This window comes from Mastigoproctus giganteus, chromosome 5 (genome assembly GCF_048544385.1).
Source record: "Mastigoproctus giganteus isolate SK-2022 chromosome 5, ASM4854438v1, whole genome shotgun sequence".
Lineage (NCBI taxonomy): Eukaryota > Metazoa > Arthropoda > Arachnida > Uropygi > Thelyphonidae > Mastigoproctus > Mastigoproctus giganteus.
In genome coordinates, this window is record NC_143579.1 from 145,322,942 (window position 1) to 145,344,455 (window position 21,514).

At 37.0% G+C, this 21,514-nt stretch overlaps 1 protein-coding gene across 4 annotated transcripts in view; it reads right to left on the reverse strand.

The window, feature by feature from the left end:
- LOC150085748 (uncharacterized) overlaps window positions 1-21,514 on the reverse strand; it is a 639,529-nt gene that overhangs the window by 468,778 nt on the left and 149,237 nt on the right. For all 4 annotated transcript variants that reach the window (XM_090374215.1, XM_090374216.1, XM_090374214.1 and 1 more), the window contains one exon: window positions 20,971-21,197. In XM_090374215.1, coding sequence (XP_090230341.1) covers window positions 20,971-21,197 — 227 coding nt within the window. The remainder of the gene's footprint in view (window positions 1-20,970; window positions 21,198-21,514) is intronic.

Here is a 21,514-nt window from a genome sequence, read left to right on the forward strand (position 1 = left end):
GTTAACTGTAGCATGGAAAAATGCAGAAACCATCCTACTACACAAAAAAGGTGACAAAGCAGATTTAAAAAACAATCAACAAGCCTATTGAAGTTTAACATTGACAAATGTAAAGTACTACATATGGGAAACAGTAACCCCAGATCAACGTATCAACTCTGTGGTACTACGCTGACAGTGGTAGAGAATGAAAAGGACCTGGGGGTAATTGTGCAGGCAGATATGAAGTTCTCTGAGCAGTGCAGACGAGCTGCAAGAGTAGCTCATGGTGTCTTGTCAATGATATACAGGAATTTTTCTAGCAGGGATAGGGATGTCATTATTCCCTTGTATAAGGCATTGGTCAGGCCACACCTTGAGTACTGTATACAGGTCTGGAGGCCTCATTTCAAGAAGGATGTAGAGCTGCTGGAATGAGTGCAGAGAAGGGCAACAAGATTAGTGAATGGAACAAAGGGTTGCTCTTACGAAGAAAGGCTTAAATTTTGCAAATTACAGAGTCTGGAGACTAGGCATCGGCGAGGTGATCTGATAGAGGTGTATAAGGCTTTGAATGGCTTGAGCATGCTCAATGCCAATGGGATTCTTCCTCTTGCTCAGAATAATCACCTGAGAGGGCATAAATTCAAATTGAGGAAGGACGGATGTCGGATAGATGTGCGGAAATTTGCCTTTAGCCAGCAGGCAGTTGGTTTGTGGAATAGACTTCCATCACTTGTTGTTGAAGTTGATAGCCTAAACAAATTTAAGGCTCAGCTGGACAGGTATTTCGAACGAACGGAGGGGTGAAATGGGAGTAGTGGTTGTGGTTTTTTTTTTTTTTTTTCTTTGGCTGATGCTGAATAAGCTTACTTTCTTGCATCATATGCCTCTACTAATGCCAATTGTCAGTTGTCTACAAGGTTTTCACAAATGTACTTTCATGAATAGCACAATACTTGATGCGGAACAACGGGTTTCAGAAGCAGCTTCAGTACAATGGGGCAGCAAATTATAGAGTGGCACAATGAATACAAATTGAATACATTATGTATAGTCATTAATATATAATTTTTCATCAACTATGAAAAAGCATTCAACTCAGTCACAAAATAAGCAATAATCAATGCTCTAATCAATCAAGGTGTAGACAGAAATTGCATCATATTTTCCAATCAATAGTTGTAAAGGCAACTGCATCAATATTAAGGTTCAAATCAACATAGAAAATGGCATCCAATCACTCCAAAACTATTTTTCTGCCTGTTTAGAAGAAAATTTTTGCAAGCTAAATCAGGATAATAACAGACTCAAGATAAACAGAGATTACCTGAATCACTTATGATCTGCAGATATCATTCTCTTTGCCAATGATCTGGAAGAATTGCAGCAAAATATTGAAAAACTGCAGCATGAAAGCGAGAAGTTCAGTTTGAAGCACCAAATTTTGAACATAATCAAAAAAGACCAAAAAAACGTGCATGGATTCATCAATAAAACGCGGTCTGTGACATCACTGAAAGAACAAAACACTTAAAATAAAAATGGGAAAGTCACGTATCAAGAACTGATGATAAATAGACAAAATGAATTTTGGAATGGATACTGCTTGACTCTAAGCACAAAAGAAAGACCAAAGATGAGGTTGATAGATGAAATTGTGAAATTTTGTTGGTGTACAAAAGCAACAGAAAGCAGAAGAAATGTGTTGATCGACAGTTGCTGAAGATGATAATGATTATATGTACATATATACATAAGTACCTAATTCTACCAGTACAATAAATCTACCCACAATGGACAGATTTTCAGGCCAAAACAGATAAAATGCAGATAACTTGGACTGCAAGACCAATTTCTTATCACTAATTATGCATTTTTCTAAGACAAAATATTAATTTTTGTTATTCATAAATAGAAAATAAAAGATTAATTTTTGTTATCAGAATTAAATTTTTGTTATCTACATTCATATTTACAGTTTTTTTTTATACATTTAATACTTAAATACAAAAAATATACCAATTATTACATAATACTAGTAACAAACCTAGTATATGGTTATAATAATCTTGCTAAATTCTAAGGAAGCAAAGTATGTTACAGCCAAAAAAAATTTACCATTTTTTCCCCCAGTTTTTTAATGTAAATACACTTAAGTAAATAAATACTTTATTTACTAACATTTTATGAATATACAGCCTAAAAGACCAAGTATTAAGGGTTATATCACTCCCTTTACATTCTACTAATACACAAAGCTGTTATGGACTTACATTTTACACATCCATTCTGAAATAGTCATGTAATTTAGTTTGCCAGAACTGATGACAGCATTTTTTTTCAGAAAATAATTCTTAATAGTGATCAGATGAAATAAATGAAGATGTTGACTATCACTCTAATGTGTTGACGGCATGGTTAGAACATCAATGTTTTCAAGCACTTTAATTTCTGGTGCTTTTTCCTTACACAAGCCATCCATATTATCTTTTAAGTCAGTTCCTATGTCGCTGACCTTCTGCTTGCTAATTGTCTTCTCACTGTTCACAGAGGCAGCAATTTCTTCCTTGCTCAATACATTCTACATTGTATTTCAATATTTGTAGAAAAATAAGAGAAATTTACCTCAATATAACATGTAGAACACTTCTCTAATGACACTCTCCAGGAAATAAAAGAAAATAAAATTAACACAAAATGATTACAGTAATAAAATTAATTAAAAAAACAATTAAAAAATTAAAACAAGTAACGTAAATTTTGAAAAAAAGGAAAGAAAGTATTTTTTCAAAATTTGCATTGAACTTGTTTTAATTTTTAATTTTGTATTTTTTTTAATTAATTTTATTACTGTAATCATTTTGGTTTAATTTTATTTTCGCTTATTTGCAGGAGAGTGTCATTAGGAAGTGTATCATATTGAGGTAAATTCCTCTTATTCTACTACAAATATTGCTCAGGTAATGTGCAACTGGAGCTTCTGCATCCACCTTGATCCAAGCAGCCAGATCTTTTGCTCCAAGACTGCTAACAAATACATTACAAGCAGCCTTTTTTCTTGTTCTGAAAGCAGCCTTTGTTTCTTGTTCAGCAAATACTTCTAATTCAATGTTATTATTCATGATCTCATATTTTCCAATACGTTTTTTCCAGCAGTTTTCAACTGCTGTTGAGTTTACTTTCTCCCATGCTAATCCAACATTTTATGCAACATCTTTCAGTGTTAATGTTTTCAGAAATTCTAGAACTTAAATTTCTTAGTTCACAACCAGAAAGTAGCACACGAGAGTAGATTTTGAAGGCTTGAATAATGCCCTGATCCATGGGCTGAATTAGTGCAGTGTGTTCCTTGGCAGAAACACAACTCTGATATTGCCACCTTTTGATTTCAGGACATAATCCAAAAGGATAAGCTGGGTGCCACCTTTTGATTTCAGGACATAGTTCAAAGGATAAGCTGGGCAGTACACCAACATAATAGTTGTTTGTTCAGGTTTTTTTTGGAAAGAGCAAGTAGCATCTTACTGATAGTATAAACTCACTTTCAAATCACGAAGCAAAAATGTCACTCATCATCCAAGCAATAAAACCATTTTTTAGAAATCAGTAGCGATTTCATGCATAGTGATGCACAGTGGCTTTAGCTTGTGATTTCCAGGGTCATTTGTGCAGAGTAATACAGTTCTCATTTAGTTTTCATGCTTGCTTTTTTGGGTGCTTTTTAATTTCTAGTGACTTGTCAGGAGAAGTTTATAACTCATAATAACTGTGATGGAATACACCAATCACATATGACTGAAACTTGATTAACATAAATTAAAACAGAATAATAATAAAATAAGACAGGATAAAATTTTTGTTGTAAAAATATACTTATACAATGACAACTGTAGAGTTAAAAGCAATAAAATGATATACACCTCAACCTCTTTTTATGCGATAGATACGTTCCTAAAAATTACGTGTAAAAAGAATTTGCATAAAAACAACTACTGACTCCACAGAAAAAGTGAAGATTGGTTCCAAACCTGAAATATAAGCAAAATAATGAAAAAAAACAAACATTAAATTCGTTAGGATCATAAAATTTTTATTTACATTTCATGGAGAACACACATACATATAATGAATTTTAATAACTTTAAAAAAAAAAAATTCATTTTAGTCGTTTGCTAAGGATTCTATTATTCGCTATCAGTTTCTGACAATAAACGGGAAAGCTTTCATTTTCGTGACACTGTAATATCACTAGAACTACTAGATAAGGTATTATCGTCATCAACTTCCGCCTCAACTTGTGGAATTCTTCTTGTCATGTCTTGAACAAAAGTACCACTGGATCATTTATACACAGCCAATTATAGATTAGCAAATTTGCAATAGTGGCATCGTTTAAGTTACATCTCATATTGTGAATACCTTCACGACGATTTGCCATGAACATTGCACTACATCGAATAAGTAACGCTTCACCCGAATAAATAACGCTTCACTTATTCTCAGTGGATGCCACCACCCAGACGGCACTGTTTCAGGGCTATTTGGCCCTTCTTCGGTGGGTGAGTAGGTATCCAAGTGATGTAATGATGACAAAACAGTTGTGAAGTCCCCTTCAATTCAGATAATGAAAACTGATGCCTGATGGTGTATGATAAAAGTTAGAACTCTAATACATTAAGGGCTTATGCCTCAAGCTGCGAAAGAGTTAGACTATGCATATTTTAGTGCATTGCATAATTAGCAGCATCATCTGGGTGGTGGTGGTATCCACTGAGAATAAATAACAACAGTCTTCTCCTTCGGGTGAAGCATTACTTACTCGAAGTAGTGCAATATCATGGCAACTTGTCGTGAAGGTATTCACAATATGAGATGTAACTTAAACGATGCCGCTATTGCAAATTTGCTAATCTATAATTGGCTGTGTATAAATGATATAGTGCACTAAAATATACATAGTCTAACTCTTTCGCAGCTTGAGGCATAAGCCCTTAATGCATTAGAGTACCACTGGTTGTTTCAGTAGTTTTAGGCATGAACTCAGTTATTAATCGCTGTGTTGATGCTTTAGATAAGTCGCGATATAATTCTCTGTATGAAGACATTAACAACTTAAGCTCACGTGAAAACTTTCCAGCACGTTCTTCATTTGGATAATGCCGGGCAAAATAATTGCCTAAATTACTGGCCACTTTAAGACCTTCTTTAATTATATCAGCAGCAAAAGCAGGATTATCTTGATCATTATCATTAACTTATTCGCTTTCAGGAGTCTCAGAAACAATCTCCACTATTTCGTCTTCGCTAAGAGGTTTATCAATTAACAATTCTTTGATATCTGCCGACGTAAGATCATTGCATACTGCTCCGCCAATTTCACATGCCAAACTTATTATATTGGGGAATTCTGCAGTATGTTTGAAGGAGCATTAACGAGAATGCAGGAGCATTCTCGTTAACACGTGCGGGCCAAATAGCATTCAAGCATGCATTCATAATTTCTGGTCTCAATTCAGATAATGAAAACTGAACCTGATCAATACAATCCATAATTGAAAATTTTTTCCACACATCCATAACTGACAGTGTTTCATCATCATTTAGCTTGTTCAAAACAAACTGAAATGTTCATCTGGCATAATATGTTTTAAAAGTCGCAATTAGCATTAGCATTAGCAGAGGCATATGATGCAAGAAAGCAAGCTTATTCAGCATCAGCCAAAAAAAAAAAAAAAAAAAAAACACAACCAATACTCCCATTTCACCCCTCCGTTCGTTCGAAATACCTGTCCAGCTGAGCCTTAAATTTGTTTAGGCTATCAACTTCAACAACAAGTGATGGAAGTCTATTCCGCAAACAAACTGCCTGCTGGCTAAAGGCAAATTTCCGCACATCTATCCGACATCCGTCCTTCCTCAATTTGAATTTATGCCCTCTCAGGTGATTATTCTGAGCAAGAGGAAGAATCCCATCGGCATTGAGCATGCTCAAGCCATTCAAAGCCTTATACACCTCTATCAGATCACCTCGCCGATGCCTAGTCTCCAGACTCTGTAATTTGCAAAACTTAAGCCTTTCTTCGTAAGAGCAACCCTTTGTTCCATTCACTAATCTTGTTGCCCTTCTCTGTACTCGTTCCAACAGCTCTACATCCTTCTTGAAATGAGGCCTCCAGACCTGTATACAGTACTCAAGGTGTGGCCTGACCAATGCCTTATACAAGGGAATAATCACATCCCTATCCCTGCTAGAAAAATTCCTGTATATCATTGACAAGACACCATGAGCTACCCTTGCAGCTCGTCTGCACTGCTCAGAGAACTTCATATCTGCCTGCACAATTACCCCCAGGTCCTTTTCATTCTCTACCACTGTCGGCGTAGTACCACAGAGTTGATACGTTTATCTGGGCTTACTGTTTCCCATATGTAGTACTTTACATTTGTCAATGTTAAACTTCATTTGCCACCTCTCAGCCCATCTGCTCAACCTTTCCAGATCCTGTTGCAGCAGCATAGCATTAGTAGTGTCCTTAACAACCCTGCCAACCTTTGTATTGTCTGAAAACTTGGACATTAAGCTTGATATACCATCATCAATATCATTCATAAATACAGAAAACAACAATGGACCCAACACTGAACCCTGAGGAACTCCACTAATAACATTAGTCCACGTTGAGCAGTGTCCATTGATTACCACTCTCTGTCTTCTGCCACTCTACCATCCCTTTATCCATAGCAGCAATTTGCCTCCAATGCCACACTGCTCCAATTTGTGCAGCAGTCTTCCATGCGCAACAGTATCAAGAGCCTTTCTAAGATCCAAATATATAATATCAAAGTTATTCCCTGCATCCAGTTCTTTTGTGACTACATCACAGTATCCAATCAAATTGGTCAGACAAGATATTGGTCAGACAATTATACCCTGATCTAGAGGTTGTAGCAATGATGTGGTATTGGGCGGCAGAAAACAAAATAGCACATTTGGGTGTTCTATGGCAGGATGACCGGGTGCATTATCAAGAATCAAAAGCACTTTAAATTCAAGACACTTGTCATTCAAATAGCCTCTAACTTCTGGCACAAAATGTTTGTGGAACCACTCAGTAAAAATATCAATGGTCACCCAAGCTTTTTTGTTGGCCATCCAACAAACTGGCAATTTTTGAAAATCTACACCTTTCATTGGCCGTGGTCTTAATGATCGATTTATGAGCAGTGGTTTTAACAACCAATCTCCTAAAGCGTTCAAACAAAATAGGAGTGTTATGCGATCCTTTGCTGCTTTGAATCCACCAACCGTTTTTTGCATTTTTGATACGCATGTTCTGTTTGGCATTTTTTTCCAGAAAAGGCCAGTTTTATCCATATTCCAAACTTGTTCACGAGTGTAACCTCCATAGGCGCCTCCGTAGCCAGGTGGGCAGGAGCAGCAGTGCGTAGCACATGCTTCTTGATTAGACCTGGGTTCGAGCCCGTGACCACTAAATACGGAGGATACAGTAAGGTCAGGGAATGACCATCGCATATCCCCTGAGCAATATGGCCTTAGTTGCTAATGCTCCTAAAATAACCTCCATCTTCAATTATTTTAGCAAGTTTTTTTTTTTTTTTTTTTTTTTTTTTTCGTAGTTGTTGGCACATCAGCTTCTGTGGCCATAATGAACCTCCCAAGGTTTTTTTTGCAGTACTTTGATCCAAGCCCGAGGCAGGAATCGAATCCGCGACCTTTGGGTTGCCAGGCAGGCACTTTACGCAAGTTTTTGTGGAAATGCTTTAGCAGCTGTTTCATCAGCAGAAGCCGTTTCACCTTTAATTTTTATATTATGAAGAGCATGTCTTTTAATAAACTTAGCCAGCCAACCATTGCTTGCATGAAATTCATATTTTTTCCTCAATTGAGATGAAGTATCTGGCTGTAGTTTTTTAATCTGTTCATAAAATCTCAATGCTGATTGCTTGATGGAATTTCTGTCAACTGGCATTCTTTTTTGTACATTATCTTCTATCCACATCACTAAAGCTTTTTTGGCCTTTTCTAGAACCACATCTCTTGTGTATGATGATAATTTCGCACTCGATTTTGTACCAGAACACACCGCTTTTCTAATAGCCTCTTCATTTTTCTTTATAGATCTGATAGTTGATTCACGAACTCCAAAATGCTTACCCACAGCCGTCGCACCTTCCCCAGTTTGAAGACGATCTAAAATTTGAATTTTTATATCCAAGGAAACGGCTTTCCTTATTTTTTTGGTTATCGGCAACATCATGTGAGGGCTGGATTAAAATCTTCGGTTAATAAGTTTGAAAAATACATACAATGTAGCTTACCATTTATTATTTCTTGGAAAAATTATTAATTTTATAATGGGATTTTTATTTTGATTTCACTTAAAAAATGCAAATACAAAAAATGAGGTAACTGTGTTGTCTACTCAAACACCAAATTCAAACTGCTAAGAACTGCTTTTTTATGCGCAGTCAGTTATGTAATTCGGGGAATTCCCAATAAATGAAATTCGTAAGAATTTTCCAAGTTGATACGAGAAACCAAATTCAAACATCTGCTGTTTTTTGTTTTTTTTTTGTTTATGAGCAGTCAGTTATGTAATTTGGGGAATTTAGAATTTTCTTAATTGAAACGAGAATGCAATTCTACAAAATTCTCAGAATTTTCTTGAATTACAGATTTTTTTCCTAACTTAGACTTTAGGTTGGTCGCGTAAAAGTGAATAAAAATCGTGTAAAAAAATTATTTTTGATATCCCAATTCGCATAACTCCAAATTCGCGTAAAAAAAAAATTTGCATAAAAAGAGGTTTAGGTGTATAAAATTAAAACATACAAAATACTACAAGATAAAACTGATAAAACAACCATAGCTTTCAAAGGTGACCACCTCCTTTATCAACAGTAAAACTTGACTGTCACAGCACATCCTGAAATAACATCAGCAGGATCGCAGCTCACGGCACATGTTACTATAGGAGTATGGGAATTATCCTCCACACATGCATAAAGACCAGAAATGGCTCGAGAATGCGCCAGGTGGAACTGTTAAACCCAAGAATTACAGTTTCAAAGAGGGGGTGAATATGGACTCCCCTATCTTTATTGATGGTATTATGTTCCGAAGAACAAATCTGCAAGTTCTTGAGCCATTTCATGGGAATGATCAATGATGATGGCATCAGCTGGAGAAATTTGGTGGTTCTCCTCTCAGAAGTGTTCAGTCACAGCAGATTTTCCATAGTCTGTGGTCTTTATTGTGCTAATATGTCCCCCCCCCCGTACAAAAGATTGTATGGAGGAACTAGTACAGCACTGTTTTATCACAGTTGTACAACTGTTCTTGTGAATTCACAATCTTGAATCACATTATGCAGAAATTCAGGAAACACTTCTGCTGCTGTAATGTCACCAAATATAGAATCACCTACAAGACTAACCAGGGATATCCCATGATGAGCTTTCCATCTGCAAAGCCACCCTTTAGAAGTTTTAAACATGTCAGCATCTCCACAAGACAGCTTATGAAATTTAAGTGCCTGTGCTTTCAAAATTACTCCATTTATCTGTATTCCTTCACTAAGCTTATGTAGAAATCACTTGTATAAACATTGGTCCACATCGCTGTTTTCACAAAGCCTAGTTTTTCATTCTTTGAATACCTACTTCATCTTCTATGGAGTCTACAAATGAATGCAATTTCTCTTCCCCTTTTATCCATCCACAAATCATTCCTTCTGGAATTCCACACTCGTGAAATATGCTGCATTTTGTTTCACCACCCTTAACTCTTTTGATAATCTTTAACTTTTCTTCAACTGCATAATTTTTTTTCTTTTGGTAGGCATTACTTCAGTCCTACTGATTTACTAATTTTACCATGTATTTATTTCTGATGACTTAGAATTTACCATGTTTTCAGAAAACTAAATGAAAATCAAACTGTCCAGCCAATCATTTTGCTAAAGTGAAGTCACATGATTTCTCCATAAATCACTTGTCGCCATGTACATTTTTGCCTAGTTTAGCCCTTAGCAATTTTTGCTATTCGCAAGTGTAACTTCTAGTTGAAGAAAGGATGCCATGTACTGTTCTTTAAAAAAATTATTTTGTAACTAATATAACATACTTAACCAATGGTATCTGTTGGTTGGTTGGTATAGAAGTTTAATGGCACAAGGGCAACTTAGGCCAAAAAGTGCCTAATCTAGTGTTTGGATAGATGCTGGAAATTTGCTTTATTTGATATTAGAGATGTTCATACAGTCTGGTTTTTTGGTTTTTTTGAGATAGGTGAAAAGCTCATCTAGATTAGCATTGTTTCCCAACAAATGGGTTAGTGATAAGGGTTCTTGGATTTGGGCCAGGGAGCAGAAGTTAGTATTTCTGATATGAGCAAAAAGAACAGTCTAAGAGGATAGGGCGAACTGTTAGTTGAGATAAACAATGAGTGCATAAAGGTGGTTCATCGCCCATGAGCAGGAACAGGTGGGTCAAGTGTGTGTGTTTCCTATGTGCAATCTTGCCAATATTACCTCTTCGTGTCTGTTTTGTCTGAAGCTGGAGTTCCATATTTGTGGTTCTTGTTTAATTTCAAATAATTTATTGTTTGTCTGTGTCTTCCAAAGGTTTAACCACTGGTCTCTACAGATATGTCGGATATGTTTTACAAGGTCTATGTAGGGTACTTGGTAAGATGTTGGTGCACTGCTCTTTGGGTGCTTGGCTGCCTGGTCTGCTGTTTCATTACTTGTGATGCCAGTATGCCCTGGAATCCAACAGAAACTTACAGTACGATTCTTATCCTGCAAATGATTTAGACGAGACCGGATTTCTTTTACTATGGGATGTGGGGTTGAGATTTTATTACTTATTGCAAAGCACATTCATGGAGTCTGTATATATTAAACTACTGGGGTTGAGACGGATATTGATATTGTCTATAGCTAGCTGAATTGCATACAGTTCTGCAGTATAACTACTACATTCAGTCGGAAGAGATACAGACACTTTAAATGAAGGAAAGACTACTGCAACACCTACGGCAGCATCTGATTTTGAGCCATCAGTATAGATTATATGCAGCTCTGCACATTGCTAGAAGCATGTCCTGCATGCAGTTGTTTTATGTTACAATTTTCCAGGTACTTTTTCCCCCATTGTTGGAAATAGGTGTCGCAGTAAGTTGAGTTTGTTCACCAGAGTGGATCAGGTATTCTGGTTTCTTTAAGTGTGTTTTCAAGATGTACATTCCAGCATTGAATCAATTCTTGTAGTCTAATACCAGTTGGTTTATTTTCAGTGGGTTTATTGTTATAGAAGTTATCCATTCAGGACTGAAAAGTAACGGTTGATCGGGATGATCAGGAAGGCTTTTAATTCTGGCTGCATAGGTGAGGAGTAACATTTTCCTTCTTAGATGGAGTGGTGGTTCATTTGCTTCGATATAGAGACTTTGGACTGGGGATGTTCAAAAAGCCCCAAGAACTGTACGAAGAGCACTGTGTTGTATGATATTCAGTCTTGAAAGTAGTTTTCTTAGATGAGTCAAAGACTATTGCACCATAGTCTAGATGTGACCTGATGAGAGATCGATACAAATACAGGAGAGTGTATCTATCTGCTCCCCATGCCAGAGCTGAGATGGCTCTGAGTATATTGAGTTTTTTCAAGCAGATGGTTCTGAGGTAACTTATATGCACTGCAAAAAATTGAGTTTAGTATCTAGTGTTAAACCTAAAAATCGTATATTGCTGACAAGAGGGATTGGTTAATTTCTTAATTTAAGTTCAGGCTCTAGATGTAATCTGCGCTTTTTTACAAAAGTGAATCGCGATCGTCTTTTGTTCTGACAGGCGATAACCATTTTGTAGGGTCCACGTCTCCAACTTATTTATGGAAAGTTGTAACTGTCTCTCTCTATGATGATAATGTTTGGTGAATGGCATGATCGTCGGCATACAAATATATTTCTACAGTTTTGGGAATATTTTGTGTCATGGTGAAGAGGTTTTGTCTAATTGCGAAGAGGTGGCACTAAGGATAGATCCTTGAGGCACCCCTTCTTCTTGGACAAAATACTGTGAAAGTACATTCTGGTGACAGACTTGAAAGGTTCTGTGCTTAAGAAAATTCTGAATGAATTGAGGTAAGTGTCCTCTCGACCCGTAGGAATGGAGCTCTCAAAGAATGCCATAATGCCATGTGGTATCAAATGCCTTTTCAGTATCTAGCCTGACCATTACCATATGTTCGTTTTTAACATATGCATTGCGAATATTAATTTCGGCTCTTATGCAGGATCTGTTTTTTCAGAAACCATATTGATTGATATTTAACAGCATTTCATCTTCAAGGATCCATTTTAGTCTGCTATGTATCATTTTTTCTAGTGTTTTACCCTAACAGCTAGTGAGAGAAATGGGACAATAGTTTTCTGGAAGTAATTGGTCCTTTCCTGGTTTTGGAAAAGCAAGAATGATAGAGTGACGCCATGAGGAAGGATAAACACATTCAAGAAAAATTCGATTATAGAAAACTAATAATAGATTTAAGGCTGTATTTTTTAGATATTTGAGCATTATATAGTAGATTTTGTCCGGTCCTGCTGCACTATTTGCTGATCTGTTCAGAGCTTCTTGGAGTTCAGTTACGATGAAAGGCTGATAATAAGGAAGAGATTGGATTGTATTAAAATTTGTTTTATATTTTTCTGCAGAGGTTTTGATTTTCAGGAAAGAATTGTAATATGCAGATGCTGCCGATATTTGACTGAAAGTCTCTTCAAGGAAATCGCCTATTTCCTTAGGAGAGGACAGTTCTCGTCCATTTTTAATTAAGATTGGAGCAGAAAAAGGAATGCATTTATTATTTAATTGTTGAATTTTCTTCCATATTAACTGACTACTAGTGTTCTTTGTGATGGTACTGGCAAATCTTATCCAGGATTCTTTTTTGGCTTGCCTTCTATTTGTTGTGCTCTTGCCTTTTGTTTTTTGTATAATATGAGGTTAGCAGTTTTATTTTTTTCCTTTCTGGCACTGTTACAAGCCTCATTCCACCAGTGTTTTACATATCTGTGTTGGTCAGCAGACGACTAAGGGATTGCTTCAGATGCTGCTTTCAAAATTTGTGTGGAAATGTTGTGCTCAGTGACGTTGTCTATCGGTTATGTTTTAATAAATTGATCATCAAAAGACACAATGGCTGAGTATTTTGCCCAATTTGCTTTTGAGAACTTCCATTTTACTCTGTAATTTGGATAGTGGAATTGTTTTGTTTGAATTTTGCATATAATTCGATAGTGATCGCTGTTGTGCAGATCATTTAGGATTGTCCACTCCATACTGGGAAATAAAATTGGAGAACAGATTGACAGATCAATTGCTGAGGTGGATCCTGTGGGAAAATGTAAATAAGTGTGATGGCCTTAATGGTTTGGTTTTTAGGAGCATTAGCAACGAAGGCCATATTGCTCCGGGATATGCGGTGGTCATTCCTTGACCTTTCTGCATCCTCCGTATTTGGTGATGACGGGCTCGAACCCCGGTCTAATCAAGAAGTGTGTGCTACGCACTGCTGCTCCTTCCCACCTGGCTACAAAGGTGCCAGTGTGATGGCCAGTATTTAGTGTGATTAACTGCTGTTGGTTCAGTAAGGTCTCAATCAGTTGTCCTCTTTGATTCATGTCAGAAGATCCCCATAATGGGTGATGACCATTGAAATCTCCTAAGAGGCAGAAAGGTGTTGGCACTTGAGCTATTAGATCTTCTAGTTCTTTTAGCATGATGGTACTGTTTGGTGGAAGGTATATTGAAATGAAAGTTATTCCAAGTGCAACACGCAAGTCGGTTTGTAGAGATATGTGTCGAGCAAAGATTTTAGAGTTAACTAAATCGCTATCCCTCCGTGTGCAGATTTTGCAGTATTCCTATCTTTTCTGAAAATTGTGTAGTTTTTAATTGAGAGTTTCCTGTCTTGTTAAATTAGTTTCTTGCAAACAAATACTCAATGGATTATACTTATTGATCAGGTCGTATAATTCATCAATATTGGATCACATGGCCCTGCAGTTCCATTGGAGTATGTGCTGCATTACTTGGTCTTAGGAGTTATGGTTTGATCAGTCTGTTTTTTTGGAGCAGTTTGTTTGTAACGATCTGTTTTATTTCTATCTTTTTTGGGGAAGATGGGTTACTCTGTATCCATGTGTTCTTCCGCATGAAGTTCTAATATAGTTTCTTGTGGGTCAGTTTTATTGTCCACATCCATATGTATACAGGATTGTTTCTTTGTCTGAGCATGGTCTGTTGGTATTGTTTTGTCTGCTTTTTTTAGAAGTTTCAGGGATATTGGGTGGTACTGAAATTGGAGTATTAATTCCTTGCTCCAGTTGATTGTGTTTGGCAGGTTGCGTGTTAGCATTAAGCTCGGATCTGGCCCAATCAGAAAGAGAAGTGTTTGGAGGGACTATAATGTTAGTTTGAGTAGCAATGGAAAGGCTATGTTGGGTTGCTTTTTCATACATGCGTTTTGGCATAAACTGCATAATATGCTTTTTGGCTTCCTGGTACATTACTTTGTTTTCTGTTTTGTATTTTTTTTCCCACTTTCCACATTTCACAATTTTTTTAATATGCCGGATGGTTACCTTTGCAATTGGGACAAGTGAAGGTGTTTACGGTACAATCAGCTTGAGTGTGTTCTGTCGAACCACAGTTCGACAGAACACACTCAAATCATAGTGCCATAGCATGCTATTTGGGAGTGTCCATATTTCTGGCACTTATAACACCTGATGGGATTCGGTATATATGGACGTACACGACAATTTAGATACCCTGCTTTAACCATTGTTGGTAAGTTTGGAGTGCTAAAGGTCACTATTATGTTTCATGTAGGCTTTAATTCTCCATCTTTTCGGATTAAATTCTTTTTGTGTATACTACTCTTTGATCTGCCAATTCTTGCACTATTTAATCCTCTGAGATGTTAATGAAATCCCACTCTGCTATAACTCCTTTGGAGGTATTCGGAGTGGCATGCGGTGTTATTTTCACCTGAATTCCATCAAATGTAGTCAGTTTCAATAATATTTCTGAGTGTTTTGGCTTCATTGTTTTCTACCAGCAAGTCTCCAGACTGTAATCGTTTAACCATCTTCGGTGATCCTGCAGCATTTTCCAAGCATTTCTGGATTAGAAATGGGGATAATTTGCTTGCAGGAAAATCTGATAGAGAATGAATAAGGAGAAAGGCTGGGTGATCTTGTTGACATTGATCTGTTTTTTTGTCTTTTATTTTGATAGGAGTCATGATCAGGTTGGTCTTTATCGGTAGAGGATCTCAATGGATCAAGTGGAGGAAAGGTTTCTTTGTCCATTTTGTACTCCTTTTGGCCCTGAGGGTTGGTTTTCCCATTCAGGTTACCGGCCCCGCCACGGGGAGGCAGGAGTAACGCCAAGCAGTTGTTAGGTTAGTTGGGTTAGTAACTCTAATAAAATAAAAGGAAAGGCGTCTTTTATTTCCTGACTTAACTTACTACTTATAAGATGAAGTCTACTGTACTTTATGAAAAACTTAAGAGAAGCTAACTTTAAACTTAATAAGAAGAGTGAATCCTTTGAAGGAAAATGCTTGAAATCGCTTTATAGAGCTCAGAGATCGCTTGGCCATGGAAACGCTTGACACCCGGAGCCGAATGGTAGCTGTATTCCCCTCCAGAAGTAGCTGTTTATAATTAGCATTCCACTGATACTCTTTTATTGCATTTCTAACTGAGGGGAGAAATTGGGTATCTACAGTAATTAGTCTCTGATGATTCCTGTTGCTTACAAAAATTACTGTGCAACTAAATATATTGAAGCAAATACAGCCAGTTTTTAGTTAATTTCCCCTCTTGGAAATAAGGATGTATGGTAAGATTCACATTTCCCAGTTTCAACATTCTTTGGATACACTACTTTTTTTTTCATAATTTGTTTTGGGGGAAATGATCATACCTGTGGTATATTCAAAACTGTGTTATAAAGAGGTGCGTTATATCAAGGTTACACTGTACACTGTATATATCATATTTGAATTGTTATTAAAATCCAGGAAGAAATAAGAAAAGATATACTGCATTACAAAAGCACATTATGATTGTTTACATTATTAAATCACAGAGCCTTAAATGCATATTGCATTTTACACACTGTGATTATAAAGTATTACAAAATGTGGGGTGCATATTATGTCGTGAGGTACGTGCAGTAAAGCGAAAACAATTATTTTTATACATTATTTGTTAACTGTAATTAATTGGTAACAAGAAAATTAATTATTTACTTTGCACTTCAGTTAATCAAAGAAAAAATTAGATTAATTTAAGAAATAAAAATTGAGCAAGTCTGAAATGAAACTGTGTACACTAACTTGTTAGCTTACCATTTGTTACAGCAAGCATGCACTTTCAGTTTCTTCTAACCACTCTAGAAAAATCTAACCACTGGCTATGAAAAAACTGGATAGTCAGTTTTTCCAAACCTGATTCCAAGCCTTATTCTTTTCCTTCTTTGCAGCATTACATGCATCATTGCAGCAATAAATGCTTACATTTGTTTTGATCATTCATTGATCCTTCATATCATTGATATTTGATCATTCACTGCAATACTGGGGCTATATTTGTTTATGAGGATCCAATTCTAGTTTATCTCTTCTTGGGAAAATTGGATACCCATACCTTCCTCTGCATGTATTTCTAGATTGGTTTCATCAAGACTGGTGACAACATCAACCTCCACATCTAAAGAAGACTGGAATGTTGGCTTGGTTGATGGCACCTTTTTTAAAAAACTGCTGGAGATTCATTAAAAAAGGCGAGCCCAATCTGCAGGAAAGGTGCTCAGAGGTACAGACTCTTCCATATGCATTTCTTCACTGCAGTTGCATAAATGAATATTTTGATTCACTTTATAAAATATGTTTCCTTGCTTCCTGAGAGGTTACCTTATATTCTGCCTTATATTTCTGGATTCTTTCCAGTTTTCCACACCTCACCATCTTTGAAATAAGCTGAGTAACTGCTGTTAGAATTTGGACAGAATGGCATTTGTGCTATGCAGTAGTTTGTGTTCTTTATAACTGCAGCTGGGACACACCAAGTCTCCTCTGCATACTGTTTGAGTATGAACTTCAAGTGCCAAAAATTTGACACGAGTATCTGATAGGCTTTACATGGTTGTTGTACATGACCATATATTCCTTGATAGAATATATGGTCATGTACAACAGCTGAGATAGCCAGCTTTAAATATTAGCATTAGCATTAGTAGAGGCATTTGATGCAAGAAAGCAAGCTTATGCAGCATCAGCCAAAAAAAAAAAAAAAAAACCCACTTCCACTTCACCCCTCTGTTCGTTCAAAATACCTGTCCAGCTGAGCCTTAAACTTATTTAGGCTATCAACCTCCACTACAAGGGATGGAAGTCTGTTCCACCAACCAACCACCCGCTGGCTAAAGGCAAATTTCTGCACGTCTATCCTACATCTGTCTTTCCTCAATTTGAATTTATACCCTCTCAGGTGATTATTCTGAGCTAGAGGAAGAATCCCATCAGCATTGAGCATGCTCAAACCATTCACGGCTTTATACACCTCTATCAGATCACCTCGCTGGTGCCTAGTCTCCAGACACTGTAATTTGCAAAACTTAAGCCTTTCTTCGTAAGAGCACCCCTTTGTTCCATTCACTAATCTTGTTGCCCTTCTCTGTACTCGTTCCAGCAGCTCTACATCCTTCTTGAAATGAGGCCTCCAGACCTGTATACAGTACTCTAGGTGTGGCCTGACCATTGCCTTATACAAGGGAATAATCACCTCCTTATCCCTGCTGGAAAAATTCCTGTATATCATTGACAATACTCCATGAGCTACTCTTGCAGCCCATCTGCACTGCTAAGAGAACTTCATATCTGCCTGCACAACCACCCCTAAGTCCCTTTCATTCTCTACCACTGTCAGTGTAGTACCACAGAGTTGATACGTTGCTCTGGGGTTGCTGTTTCCCATGTGTAGTACTTTACATTTGTCAATGTTAAACTTCATTTGCCACCTCTCAGCCCATCTGCTCAACCTTTCCAGATCCTGTTGCAGCAGCATAGTGTCAGTAGTGTCCTTGACAACCCTGCCAACCTTCGTATCATCTGCAAACTTGGACATTAAGCTGGATACACCATCATCAATATCATTTATAAATACAGAAAACAATAATGGACCCAACACTGAGCCCTGAGGGACTCCACTAATAACATTAGTCCACGATGAGCAGTGTCCATTGATTACCACTCTCTGTCTTCTCCCCCTCAACCACCCCTTTATCCATAGCAGCAATTTGCCTCCAATGTCACACTGCTCCAATTTGTGTAGCAGTCTTCCATGTGCAACAGTATCAAAAGCCTTTCTAAGATCCAAGTATATAATATCAAAGCTATTCCCTGCATCCAGTTCTTTTGTGACTGCATCATAATATCCAATCAAATTGGTCAGGCAAGACTTCCCCTTAACAAAACCATGCTGTGTCCGAGCTATAAGTGAAGTCTTGTCTAAATGATCCTGCAGTGCTTCTTTAACCAGTGCCTCCATTAATTTTCCTGGAACAGAAGTTAAGCTCACAGGTCTATAATTACTTGTGTTAGCCTTTGATCCTCCTTTGTGAATTGGGGTCACATTTGCACATTTCCAGTCTATGGGTACTTCCCCTGAGTCCAAGGAAGCTCTCATAATTATGGCTAAGGGTTTGCTTACTTCCTTTGCTGCCTCCTTTAATATAACTGGATAGATCCCATCCACCCCGGGTGCCTTTCTTGTGTTTATATTCAACAGTTTCTCCTCCACTTTACTCCCATTCTGTAGCTTACTGCTAGAGTTGAATACACCTCTGGCATTCCCCTCGCTGAATAACTCCTCATGTGTGAATGTCGACGCAAAATATTCATTTAGTTTGTTAGCTACCTGAGCAGGGTCATCAACAGTTGACCCATCAATATCAAGTGACCAATCTGATTCATCCCCTTCCTTCTAGAGTTTACATAAGTAAAGAACTCTTGGCTGTTTTTCTTTGCATCCCTTGCCAAGGATTTCTCGTAATCTGCCTTCGCCTGCCTAACCTCCTTTGTAACTTGGTTGCATATCAACTTGTATCTATCATAGGCTTCTGTGTCATGTGTTAATTTGTAAGTATCCCATGCATTTTTCTTCTCTGCCATATGCCTCATTAGTTCATCTGACATCCATTTTGGCCTAAACCTTGAACAATATTTCTTAGTTGGTATGTAAAGCCTAGTAGCTTCCAAGATTAATTCTTTGAATGCTTCCCATTTTGAATTTGCTGTTGGTAACATCATCAGTTGGTCCCACTGTATAGAATTTAAATACTGTCTCAGTCCATCGTAGTCGCCTTTACGGAAGCAATAACCCTTCCCTTTACCCCTAATGGTAGTTACCTCTTTGAGTAAATCCCACTTCAGCACACTGTGATCACTGCCACCTAGTGGTTCATTTATCTGCAGATTCTTAATGCATGAAGCATCACTGCTGATAATCAAATATTGATTGAAGGGTTGGAATAGAAAATATGAGAATTGCATGTATGTGAGAATGGGTGCACCATCTTTTCCAATTTCAATTCTTTTTTGCCTGTATGCCACTTTCCATTGTGTAGTTCCTGAACTAGTTCTCCTTTGGATGCATTTAGCAAGTCCAATTCAAACAGAACATCTTTTGAAGTATTTAAAGTGGCAAGAGGTGTAAAATTTAGAGGAATATCTTCAAGATTTGGAAGCCTTTGTGGTCTCTCTCACACAGATCTCCAAAACAGTCTTGTCTTTCATCACTTTAGGTGATCAGAACATTTCTGTACAAGAGATGGAGTTCATAAAATGGCTAGTTTACAAGTGGCATATGAGAAAAGGTGGCAGTCCTTTTGGAATAGTGTTGCTTTTTTGTATGTAATATGTTATGCTCATTTCCTGAGGTAGAACTAAGAAGCTCGAGTGAGGGATAACTTTTATGCTTCATTTTGGCTCCTTTTAGCCCTGGAACAATTTTTTTCTCTTGGGTTTCCAGCCCCACTGTGTGGAGGCAGGTGTAGTACCACCAGCGACAAAGTGGGAAAGAGAGGTTAGCATATTAATAAAGTCAGTTAATTATATATAAAAAAAAAAACTGTCTTTTCTTTCTTTTTAACATGTTTAATTCTTTACTCTTAAGAGCAAAATTAAATAACCGTGTAAATAAAAAGACGTTCATCCTCTCTAAAATCAAATGCTTTATGAGGGAGGCCACTTCTAATATCTAAATCACTAAGAAATGCTATACTCAACTGCTTGGGCTGAGCTGCAATAAAGTTTCCTTTAGTGGTCTAAAAAGGGGTGAGAAATGCAAGCCCAAACAAAGATTTTGTACTGGGATCACAAGGGTGCACCATGTTATTGGCAATGGTATACTGTGTTTATAAATTCATGCATACTATATTTGTTGGCATACATGAAAAAGGAAAAAAACATTCAAATTTTTAAGGAGCAAAACCATACAACTCCATGTGAATGGCCATATGCTACAGTTCTGAGTAGTGGGGAAAATATCGAAACTTTTATTGAAAATTTCTCTGCTCAGTAATAGGAATCAACCTGGACATACAAAAAAAAAAGCAGAGTGAAAAAGAAAGAAACAAACAAACAAAAAAAAAAAACACTATACTAACCACTATACTCTTGTGGCAGTATCTAGGAACAAAGCACATATCATTCCAATCAATTCTGATATTTTGCATAAATGTTAAGGCAAGCACAACATAACTGAGGGATAAACAGATAAAGCAAATATACATAAAAAATGTCTACACATAATTATGTAATGTCTCCTAGTATACACATTCTACTTAACAGGAATATTCTGAAATATCTAGTTATAGATATTTAGATTACCTGGTTGAAGCTGCCAATCTAATGACATCATCATCAAGTGTAATAACAAATTCATAATCATTTTCCTGAACAATTATTGTGGGCGATACGTGCAGACAATGCTTCAGTGAAATACTCTTAAGTGACTTATGTGAATATGCACTCCGACGATTTTCATAGAACTCAAGGAAGGCTTCTTTATCATCATGAACACAGAAAACTACCCAAAATTTTTCTGGTCTTGGAATCTGAAATGGAGCAGAAACACTTCCCATAAAAAATGCATTCAACTATTAAATAACAATAATAAGAATAACAAATACAATTCAAATCAAGTTATATTAAAGTGACAATGTGATATTCTATAAACGGAATATCACAAAGCATCTGGAAGGAAATTTTTAACATAGGGAGCACACATGCTATTCTCCATGACCATTTGCATTTGACACATGTTTGTGCATGCTGAGTTCCAAAACTACTTACATCTGAGCAATAGCAAGTTTGCATGGAGTTTTGTCAGGAGCTGCAACAGATGTCTACTGAAGATAGCGGAGTCTAAACA